Consider the following 11,841-nt stretch of genomic DNA (forward strand, 5'->3'; position numbering starts at 1 on the left):
ATATATTTTTTTGTTTTTCATTTCACCAACACCCTTTCGTCTTGCTCTGAGCCTGTTATTACGATCTTCGTGGGTTTGAACTGCAGACTTTTTTTTTTTTTCTTTTTTTTTTTAAGAAAAAAAAAAGCAGAGTTATACCAGCACCTGCTATTCCTTAACAGCTTTCCGTGCTCGCTGTCAGCACGGGGGCGTGAGGAGACGGGACACGGCGGGGTCCGCGGACACGCAGGCTGCACCTGTCGCCTCCTCTCGCACGGAGAGAGAGGAGAAGGAGCGGCCGCGCCAGCCGCTGCCGTCGGGGCCAGGCCCCGACGGGCGCTTGAGGGGCGCGGGCAGAGCGGGGGTCGCTGCCCCTTGCTCACACCTCCCACCACCCCTCGCCCACGTCCGGCCGGCAGCGGTGCTGGCGAGGGGCGGCCCTGCGGAGCGGAGTCGGCGACGCCCGGACGGAGCGCGCGTCTCCCGCTGGGGGCGGCGGGGCAGGGGGAATCACCCGGCGGGATCCTAAAAATCGAATCGATGGAGCCCAGGTGGCGCTGCTCGGGCCGTCATGCCGCTTTCCCAGCCCGGGCTGTCGGGCACTGGGTCCCCAGCCCCGCGCGGCGCCCGGCGGCCCCATCGCCCCCCAGTCTGCCGCCCGGTGCGGCCGTCGGAGCCAGCGAGCAGCGCGGCGCCACTTCCTGCTTCGCCATGCTGGGCTCTCGGCCCTGTCCCGGGCACGGGGCCGGAGCCTGTGCTGCCCGCCGCCCACGCACTCCCCGCACTCGTTCCCGGTGCACGCAGTCAGGCGCAGCGCCAGCGCGGACTTTTCCAAGAGAGAGGTCCCCGGGCCGGGCGGGGGGTGCCCGTCCGCTTCGTGCCTCCTGCCTCGGTCCGCGCCAGGGCCACGCTGCAGGGGTCAGCGCGCAGCCCCACGGGGAAGCCCGAGCACCGCTGACGCTGCGCCCTGCGCCGGCAGAGGAGCGAGAACCGCTGCGGGAGGCGGCGGGGCCTCTGCGCCGTCGGGGCCCGGCGGGCGACAGATCGCGCCCCGCTGGCCCGGGTCCCCTCGGCGGTGGTTGATTGGCGCCGCGGGGAGTTCGCTCCAGGAGGCGGGGGAGTGTTTGCCGGCGGGGGGTGGTTTCCCCCTTCCCTGGCCGGGCTCATTGGCCAGACGGCGCCGTGGCAGGAAGGGGACAGAGACCACGCGGGCTCCGCCCCGCGCCAATAGAAACCTATCGAAGGGTAACCCGAGCCCAGAGAAACCCGCGGCGGCGGTGCCAGCACCCAGCCGCCGCGGTCGGGGCCGGCTTTCCGCAGGGGCGGCCGGGGGCGCAGGGGTGCGCGGGCGGCGACCGCGCCATGCAGTACCAGCCTCCGGGCGCGGCGCCGGCGGCCCTGGGCGTCGGCGTCCCGCTGTACGCGCCCACGCCGCTGCTCCAGCCCGCGCACCCCACGCCCTTCTACATCGAGGACATCCTGGGCCGCGGCCCCGCCGCCGCCCCGGCCCCCCACTCCCTGCCCGCCCCGCCGCCGCCGACGCTGCCGTCGCCCAACTCCTCCTTCACCAGCCTGGTGTCCCCGTACCGGACCCCCATCTACGAGCCGACCCCCGTCCACCCGGCCTTCTCCCACCACCTCGCCGCCACCTATGGCACCGGCGCCTACGCCGGGCCCCTCTACTCCTTTCCCCGCGCCGTCGGCGACTACGCGCACGCCCTGATCCGGCAGGACCCTCTGGGTAAGCCCATGTGCCCCCCTCCGCCCTCCCCGGCTCCGGCGCAGATACCGTCCCGTCCCCATCCCGCCGTCGGGGCAGGGGTAAATGGGAAGTGCCGGAAAGCGGTCCCCTTTCCCGCCCGCCCCGCCGCTTCTCTGTGTTCCCCCGGCTCCCTCCGGCCCCCGTCTGATTTACAGTAAATTAGAGACGTGCCGTGCTCCGGGTCTGTCAGCGAGACCACAGTGCGCGGCCGCCGTGACTCAGATTTGTTTTCCTTCAAACCAAGTGACTCTGAGAGTGTCCTTAGTAATGTCGCGTGTGGTTTTGGTGGGGAGTTTTAATTGTGCTTGGAGATCGCATGGCAGATCTCAGTCTTTCCTGCGGATGACTTGAAAAACAGTCGGGAGGCCGGCTCCACTCGCAGGGGCCCCCGAGGTTCCTCTGCGGGTCGGCTCGGGCCGGGCCGGGGGTCCCGGTGGTTAATTCACGCCTTTGGCTGGGAAGCGACCCCTCTGCGGGGGCTGAGCCCCGTGCCCGGGCTGCAGCACTTGTTCTTAGTGATTGCAAAACTGGACCTGACTCACCACATTTGTGCAGTGAAAGAGGCTGACCCTTTCCGTTCATACAGGAAACCTTGAGCTCTCGATAGGAGTAAATCTGGTTTCAGAAGCTGTTAAGTGTTTTCCTGGCCGCCTGAAGCAGGCTCTTCCCCGGGAGTCGTGCACATTGCTGATTACTTTATCGACATCCTCAATACAGACAAATTCAGGAAACACTCGACTTCTGATAGCCGGGATCCGTTTTTCTGATATTGTTCATTTCCTCTGTGTGGGATGTGACTTTATGACAGCTAAAATAACCAGTTGCTTCCTATTTTTTGAGTCTGTTTTGCACAAGAATTACTAAAGCCTGACGCAAGCAAAATCTCGAAAAACAATACAGCAAATTGCAAAGGGTGCAGGCAGAAAGATAAACAGCGTGACTCAGTAGCACTGGCCGGAGCCTCCTGCCCCGGGACGCGGCTGCGGCTCCGCAGCGGGGCCGGTTCCCCGGCGTGTCGCTGCCTGCTCCGCCTCACCCCTCACCCGGCCCCGGGTGAGCCTGTCGGGCACCCCGCGGCCTCTGGCGGGGAAAGCCCCAGCCGAGAGTGGGGGACATGCGGGCTCTCCTTCCTAGAAACCCAGTGGCCTCCTGTTGGCGCATCACCCCTGCCCAGCCCCGCGACGTCCCCGCTCTCCACAGGGACCCGGGCACTGGCTCAGAGAAAGGGAGACGGTTTCTTTAGGGCATCGCAGTGAAAGAGCAGAAGGAAGCAAAGGTCTTTTTTTTTTTTTTTTGGGTCTCTTTCTTTGCGAGATAGACCAACAGGAAACACATTGACGGAAATGTTGCCAAAGCCCGTAAAGTGACTTTAACTGGTCTCTCCGTTTGGCGGAGGGGAAAAAATCAGAGAGGGGAAAGATCAGAGTAGGAACTGAGAGAAATAAAATCAGGCGAAGGAAATTAGGGAGCCCTGGACCCGGCGCGCTCCCAGGCCTCGGCCGGGGCTGGGCAGGGGCTCCCCAGTCCCGCGTGTCCGCGGCCGGCCGGTGACCCTCGGCGCTGTGCCTCTCTTTGTAGGGAAGCCGCTGCTCTGGAGCCCCTTCATCCAGCGGCCGCTGCACAAGAGGAAGGGGGGGCAGGTCCGCTTCTCCAACGACCAGACCATCGAGTTGGAGAAGAAGTTCGAGACGCAGAAATACCTCTCCCCGCCGGAGAGGAAGCGTCTGGCCAAGATGCTGCAGCTCAGCGAGAGGCAGGTGAGGCCGTGCCCCCGCCCCGGGGAACCGCACCCCCTTCCCCTTCGCTCCAGGCCCCGCCGCGCAGCTGCTGTCGCTGCATCGCTCCCGGGGACCTGGCCGGCTCAGGGTCGGCGGGGAAGGGGTTTTTGGCAGGTTCTTGCTTTTTGCTTGTGGCCTGGGAAAGGCTCTGGATGTTAACTGGCTCCAAGACTACCCTGCACCTTTTCTCATTGTCGTTGCTCAGGTCAAAACCTGGTTTCAGAATCGCAGAGCCAAATGGCGGCGTCTAAAGCAGGTACGTAGATGTTTCTGTTTCTATAGAAATAAGTATTTTAATTGTCTTATCTTACATCGTGCTCGCCTATTCCAGGTTGTATGCAGAAGTCATCTGAAAGGCTGTTTAACCTCTTCACCTTGATTAAAAAGACAAATAGTCATGCTGGAATCCATGAGGGCTCGTTCAGGCAGCACTAACGTTAAAAGCTTCTAATGCAGTTCCTGTATCAATTATGCCCGTCTTTCACACACCACCTATTAAAACTCCACGGTAATTGTTTTGTAAACCCATATGTTTTTTAGCCAATTAACGTGGAGAAGATAAGTAATTGTCAGTAAATTACCTAGGCAGTATTTTTGGAGAATATTAACTGGTGTTTTAAAATGCCCTCTTTTGATAAACACAAGTCGATGTATTTTGCTAACATCAGGAGAAAGCAGGTACAAGCACCTTGTTTGTTTTGACGAGCCACATGGAAAATTGAGTAGTTTTTACCCTCCTTTCACAAGCAGTTACAATGCATGAGCCTAAGAACTTAAAGCCGTTTCCCTTCCCTTAGAAATCATGCTCAAGCAGGTAATTATTTAGGGGTTTTTATGACACATAGGAACTCAGCAAAACTGAGGTCCCTTGGCTCAAATATTTTTGAAAAATTCCAACATCTTGACCTGAGTCTGGTTTCAGCAAGTGTGACATGGATGCACACAGTTTACTGGCAAATTTGCCTTTAATATAAAAGTAAAAAGAAAAGTAAACTAATCACGGTACGGTGCTCTAGATGAATCTGTTCTGTGACCTTCGCCTGAGTTTAACTCAATCTTCAGTTGATTTTTTAATAAAGTCCTATTATTCTGGCAAGAGGCCGCCTAGGGCCCAGCCCATGCCACAGTGTCCAGAGAGCTTGCTTGGGATCTCGGCCATTTTAAGTCATTTCCTCCTTTTCATTCAGTCACATCCATTTCTCCAAGCCCGCAGGGTTATATCATGGGTACGTGTCTCTGCCTGCTTTTTCTTTCACATGGCATTTCATGCCCCCTTAGGGGACTGGGCTCTCCAGACAGGAGCCAATATAGGGCTACTCTTGCCTTCACAAACAGGGGTTTGATTTGGTTTTAGTGGTGAGTGTTTTAATGTTGAGTTTTAGCTTAATTGGTAGTTTTTTTCCATTTGCTTTTGGACCACCGATGGATTCAACCTCCCTCCTCTTGCTGTCGGGTGTAATTAAAGAAAGATCAGGGCAGGAGGAAGCTGTGTGTCGGTGTTTGTAGACTCATAATAAACATTTGCTTTACTAAAGACAAAAGTTCAGAGGTTCCTGGGCTCCAGCAGCTCCTGACTCTTTTGAAGTGGCTGCGATAACCATCGCCAGGGAGCCCTATTCACGGCAGCAGCCCCTGTGGCTGTGAGGGAGTGGGATCAGAGCCCTTGCCCGGCCCGGTCCCACTTGGGCAGGTTTATAGGGAGGCAGCAGGACACCTGCCTTTTTCTGCAAGGTGGTTTTCCCACAGAGCACAGCTGGAATTCCCTGGCCTCCTGTCTCTGTGGCCTCTAGTTCTGTACCAAGCAGGATTCTTTCATTGCAGGAGAACCCCCAGGCCACCAAAAAAGAAGAAGTAGAAGGTGCTGACAGTCACAGTGACCAAAGGCCGGAGAGCTGCCAGAGCCCTGAACAGAAGGGTAAGGAGGTCTCTCTGGATGGCTCACAGTACACCCCCTCACCAGCCTCACAGGAGGACCTGGAGTCAGATGTCTCTGATGACTCTGATCAAGAAGTGGACATTGAAGGCGATAAAGGCTATTACACTGCTGCCCACTAACAGTCCCATGCAGAGAGCGGACCTAACTCGGCTTGCACTTTACCAGGGGCTGGTTTGAAAGAATATTGTGCTACAGGAGAAAACTTTCGCCGTTACATTGAAAGCAAAAAGCATCACCAAATAGACTAATTTTATTACAAGCAGAGAAAGAAAGATGTATTTTCTGCAAACAGTTCAGGTTTGGCATCTCTAATTTGGTTAAAGGACCATGGTTTGTATTTAATTATTTGTAAGATAAGTTTGTACAATTATCAATGTTCTGACTGGAATATTATCCTGCACCCTGTCCTTACTCATGGTGGCGGAGAGGGTCTGAATCAGCTGCTGTCGGTGATCAGGCAAAACTCTAACTAGTGTGGAAGTGAGTATGGATTGCAGGAGACTAAGCCCTTTATATGTGTAAACAAACGTACTTTCAGTAGATTAATTTAAACGCCCTTTGTAAGCAGAGAAACATGTTCTGAGAAAGAGGGAGGGATTTGACCATCCCGAGAAGTGCCTTATACTCACACCCTTTTATGTGCTCTCTACTGAGACATCCTTCCTTCGTCAGGTAGAGTTGTCAGATTCCTTTTTCTTCTTGTGTGAGATGAAATGTGCCTTCTCAGATTTTTGAGAATTTTGTCTCACCATTTCTGCAAATGGTTCCATTTGCAGAAAAAAAAATATTTTTCTCCTTCAAAATCTCTAGCACTGTTTTTTATGGATTTCATATTTGAGAAGAAAATGCAGGGAGTGATAGGGCTCTGCTGCAGGACAGAAGCTTGCATCAGCTGCAGGGCATAAGTGAAGCACACAGCCGTGGGAAGATAATGCCTATCGTACACGTATCTGCTTCTGTACATACTAGTTTTCTTTAAAAGTCTTGTGGTTTTATACCTCACATTGTTCATATTTTGTACATACTTGTTCAGTGTTTAAAAAAAAAGGCAAAACCTGGTATTTAATTTTTGATGGACATATCTGTGAAATAAACCTAAACTCTGCAACACTCGCCACTCTGGCTGTCCAGTTACTGGCAGGAGAAAACCCAGACCTCTCCTCTGCCAGGTGTGTTGTAAGCGCCTTTTCCCTCAGTACTGTGCCAGCCATCAGTCACCCCGCAGCTTTCTGGGCACCCTCAGTTGCAGGAGTCTCGTGTGGGCTCTCTGCTGTGTTTTTTTGCTGTGTTTCAGCCTCCCACCCCACGTTTCGGTTTTGCCCGTGGCTGTGCCCACACGGGAATGGGTTCTGTGGCAGGAGGAGGAAAATCTGGCTGGCAAGCCCAGGCTGGAAGTGTGGGTGTTTACCCCTGAGTCGCCCTGACCTTGGGGGGCCGCAGAGGGGTGCGGGCTGGAGGAGGAGCAGGGCTGGCAGGGTTTGCTCGGGGCCGGGCATCGACCCCAGCCGGGCAGACGCTGACCCACCTGAGTCAACAGTGGTTATTCATCGGCCTTTCTCCGAAATGACTCGGGGAAGGAGCACGGAACCCGGGCTATGAGAATTGCTCCCGGGAGCAGGCATCCTGGGTGGGCACCCGTGTGCGTGTTCAGCCCCTCCAGGTGACACAGTGAGCACCCAGGGGACGGGGATTTACACCCGGACAAGTGTCACAGAGGCTTTTAGTGCCAAGAAATGCTTTTAGATAGCAACAAGTGTCTGTTGTGACTGGCAAGGGAGGATGGCCCTTAGACCGGACAAGCTGTTGCTTCTAAGTGAGTTAATTCTTTCAGAAACATAAGCTGAATTTTCTAAATAAGTGGCTTTAACTTTGATTTGTCTGAAAACCGCGCTCATGAACGGGGCCCGAAAAGACGAGGTGATCGGGAGGTTCTGTGCCCCCTGCCCGTGCACACCGGGCACAAGCTCTGGCCCTGAGCTGCTCCGGTCGTGGCCGCGGCCGGGCCGAGCGCTCCGCTCGCACAGCGGCCCCGGGGGCGCGGGCACCGGGCCCTGCTTTAACACCTCCCGTGACAAAGGGAGGGAGCTCCGGGGCGCTCCGGGCCGTCCCTGGGGCTCCTCTCCGCCTTAGCGCCGGGATCGAGCCCCAGCACGGTGAGCGCCGCGAGAGGAATCGCTGAGGGCGCAGGCAGCTCACGGCGGGGCTGCGCTGAGGAGGAGATCCCTTCCCCATCCCTCGGCTTCCCCTCGCTCCGGCTGCCGTCCCGGGCCTCAGCGCGGGTCCCGACGGGGACGGGGACCGGGACAGCCCACCGTGAGTCCCGGGAGCTGAGGGGGGAGGGTGGTGAGGTTGTGAGGGCCGGAGCAGAGCAGGGAGCGCTCGGGAGGGAAGATGCCGTCCGCGTCTGTTTTTCTTTATCTGTTGATCTGTCCCGACCAATATTAGGGTACACGAAACTGGCGTCACTTCTTCAACGCCACTTCGTGTTATGGCTGGGCTTTCGCGTGGGGATGGGAACACGCGTGGAACAGGGCGGCCGTGACGGGTGGGCAGCCGGCGGCGGCCCGTGGGAGCGGGCGCCGGGCGAGCCGCATTTCCACGGAGCTGATGCCGGCGTTCCCGGCCGGGACAAGCCGGGAGCCAGCCGGGCCCGGTACGATGGGCAGGGCGGGGGCTTTGCCCGAGGAACTGCGCGGGGTCGCGTCCCGGGAGATGAAATGGGGTCCCGGGAAGCCGAGCTCTCCAACCCAGGCGCTTTCCCCGCCGTGGCGGGGATTTGGCGGCTCCCTGCAGGTGCGGAGCGCAGATGCGCCGTCTGCAGCTGCCTGGCCAGGGATGTGGATTTCCAGGGTGTCGCGACAAGTGACAAACAGCGCGTATAACCCGGGCTGGGCAGTCGATATGTCCTTGCTCACCCGCCCACCCGGGGAGGGGGCTTAGGGAGGTAAAACACACCGGCGGGGCCGGCCGAGCTGCCGCTCAGAAGTAATCCCCCCGCCGCTGTCCCTAATTTCCCCAGCTCGTTTCCACGCGGGGGAGACCGACGTGGGGATGACCACGGCTGGGCGGACGAGTGTCTCTCCACGGGCAGTCTCTTCTCTTTGGCAGGAGAAAAACAGCCAAAGCACTTTACACCGTTCGGGAAAACCTTCGAGCCCCTTCCGTGCCACCCCGCTCTGTCCTGTTTGTTTGCCCGTTGGCTATTCCATGCCGAACTGGCACGTATGACCTTTCCAGCACAACTCCCGTCTTGTTTTCGACTTTTTTATCAGCCGATTCAACTTGAAAATGGTTATCATTTAGCAGAAAAACAAACAGAAAAGCACATTTTTGTAAGCAAAACGTTAATGATTGGAAGAATTGCACCAATTTCAGCTTGACAGTGTGTGATTAATCCTCCGGGTCAGGTACTTATATTTTTAGTCATTAGGTTCGTCGGCCTTTGATATGCAGAACTGTTTCTAGCCTAATAGGCTATCGACCGGGCCGCTGTGTACTTTGACTGGGGGCGCAGCGCGGTGCCCGGGCCCGCGGGAGCGCAGCGCGGGATGCGCGGGCAGCGCCGGCCCGGCGGGCTCGTCCCGTCCCGCAGGCCCGGCCCGGGGCAGCCCCGGCCCCGCAGTCCGGGACACGCGTGGGGCTGCGCGCTCGTGCCCGCCGCCAGTGCTGCCGCGGGGGCGGGAGAGGGGAAGGCGGATACGCGATGTTTGTAAAGCAGGTCACTTTAATCCTTCACGCTGAAATGTCCAGAGCCTCTTCAATTGCACAATAATAGGAAATAATAACTCAGGGCTGCTAATTGTTTGCTTTCGCTGAAAAGGACCTTCCTCTAGTCATATCGGATAAAAGGAGTTTTATCCATCCACTCAGTTTAGTGGATGATAAAAAATGATATTAGGCCTGGAAGACATCTGCTATTATATGTCTCCTCAGAGGACCAAAAAAAGAATCAGACAATAAAATCTGTGGATGGATATTGTTATCTTTTAGCTATGTATGTGTATATATATATATATATATATATGCAAAATGTTCGTTTTTGAAGACATTATTTGAGCACATGAGAAAGTACCAAGACAGACAGAGCGGTAAACCTGAAAGAAGCATGAACAGCAGGTCAGAGCATGCTGATCTGATTCAGATCAACTTCGCATGCATTAACATTTAGCAGTAGTTTGGGCTTAGTAAGGACTTTGTCCAGGTGACAACAGCTTACCAAAAAGCCTTTGCTGACAGTTGAGTCTCTGTCTTATTTTGAATCATGGACTGGCTCCAGGCCTCCTGAGCACAGGAGGTTTGCTTATTCCTATTTATCCAAAACAGGAAATCAATGTGTATTTCTAAAATATTTCAGATGGTGCATGTCAAGGCCAAAAAAACTTTACACAATCGTGTAAAAGCCTTATCATGTTAACTTAAGTGGCTCCGTTTCACAACTCCATTGTCGGAGAGCTATTGACAAATGACTACTAAACCCCGGGAGTCTCAAGCACATCCAGACTGTGTTACTTTGGTCACTTCGAGTTATAACAGCAAATTATTGTTTGGTGGAGTCTTTCAGTCGAGTTGGTGACTAGTGAATTTCCCCCTGAATGTTAGATACCCACCCATGTCATGAACACATAATCTCTAATGGGACTAATTGAGAGGTAGATCTTTCTCCCTATCAAATTGATACCTACCTATGTCATTAAGCCTTAATAATAAATAGAACTAATAGGTTTGTTTGGGTTTGTTGGGGTTTTTTGTTTGTTTATTTGGTTTTCTTTCTGCTTGTTTTGATTTGTTGTCATTGTGGAGGTTTTTTGTTGGTTTTTTTTTTTTTTACATAGCAAAACAGAGCCTGATATTAAACAGTGTGAGAGGCTGTGTTGTCATAGTGACTTTTTCATTTTTTGTTCTTATTTTTTTTTCTTTCCTGAAAGTATTGTTCAAGATGTCAGATACTAGCAAAATTCTGGGAAAGAGATGTTCTGATTTTTTCACTGGTAGGAGCAAACCAGTGTAAAGATATGTATTAATGACTAAGAATTTATCTGCTGACTTTTTACAAGACAATTGTTAGAGTGGGTATGTGTGCAAGCATGTGAGCTAGACATTTTCAAGTAGCTGCTCAAAGGAGCAGATTTTTCAAGGGTTTTGTCTGAGTACATTTTGATGAAAACAAAGTCAAAGTCAAAACGGATTGCTGTGGTGGTCTGTAGGAAATTAATTGGTGCTCACAGTCAGCTGGAAATACTGACACTAAAGGCAAACTGAACTTCACATTTGTTGTACAGTTTAGGCAAATGATTTGGGCTAAAAGATTGAATGGGCATGAAAAATGAGCTGCCATCTCATCAGCCTTAGGGAAGGGGCCATTTCCAGGAAGCCTAATTCAATCAAGCTTATTTAAGGACTAAAAATCCCATCTGACAGACACATAGACCTCAAAACTTTTAACATGATTTTAGCAGGCTGAGTTGCAGTCAGCAAGGAGCCCAGAATATGACCTGCTAAAACTTGGCAGATTTTATCAGTAGACTCTTAGTAGGTCTTGCTTTTGAAAAAAGAGTTCCTGACTGAACTAAATCTACTGAAAAAAAGGATCCTTTTTCCCTTGTTGTCTAGACTGACCTTTCAGGGTTTCCCTGAACTTCAATCTGTGCCATTGCTTTGAAGACCTATGTGGAGAAAATTCTTGCTGATCCTTTCCTATGCAATTATACTCCTTGGCTAGTGCAGTGGGCATGCCATTGTAAGGAGCATTCTGTCATTGTCTAGACAAGTGTCAAAGTTGTATTTTTAGAATGACTTAGCAAACATTTTTAAACACCTTTTAGCATTTGACTTGTCCTGTCTATGTGAGGTTTCAAATCATGGTAGTCAAACCTTGTTGGCTAGTACCTTGAAAAACACAGCTTTTATCATGGTCTGGACATACTGAGAGTTTTTGTCCTGGAGTACACCCACGTGAGGGTAGAGCCGTTTTAAAATGAGTCAGGACTGCCCATTACCCTGCAATTTTATCTCAATTACTTACTGCAGCTATCAGGATAAAAATCATAGGTTAAAAGGGGAAGAAGTAACTTTATTTTATACACATCAGTTCTTCCACTTCCTTCTCTGTAATAAGAAACCCTCTTACACAGCCAAAAACCTAATCTAGCACACAAAGTCCATCAGAGAGACCTGTTGTAGTCCCAAGGTATAGAAGGACCCAGTTCTGCAAGAGGATGGACTGGCTGCGGTCACTTTCCAGGGACTTATCCTGCAAGTTCTTCCCAAACATACCTTGGAACTAGCCCAAGTGGCTGTGAGGAGTTTGGAGACAATAACCCTTTAAGGAACAGCTCTGCACTAATTTGGTTCATTTTGGCTGATGGGTGTTGCAGCCCCACCAGCAC

General features: G+C 53.3%; 1 protein-coding gene across 1 annotated transcript; it reads left to right on the forward strand.

Annotated features, from left to right (window-relative positions):
- Window positions 1-1,234: 1,234 nt before the first annotated feature.
- Window positions 1,235-6,568, forward strand: HHEX (hematopoietically expressed homeobox). The gene is made up of 4 exons (XM_054637147.2): window positions 1,235-1,720; window positions 3,320-3,498; window positions 3,725-3,775; window positions 5,341-6,568. Exons 1-4 carry the CDS (start codon window positions 1,342-1,344, stop codon window positions 5,572-5,574), a joined length of 843 nt encoding a protein of 280 aa, XP_054493122.1. The 5' UTR covers window positions 1,235-1,341; the 3' UTR covers window positions 5,575-6,568.
- The last annotated feature ends 5,273 nt before the right edge of the window (window positions 6,569-11,841 follow it).

This window comes from Agelaius phoeniceus, chromosome 9 (genome assembly GCF_051311805.1).
Source record: "Agelaius phoeniceus isolate bAgePho1 chromosome 9, bAgePho1.hap1, whole genome shotgun sequence".
In the NCBI taxonomy this organism is placed as follows: Eukaryota; Metazoa; Chordata; class Aves; order Passeriformes; family Icteridae; genus Agelaius; species Agelaius phoeniceus.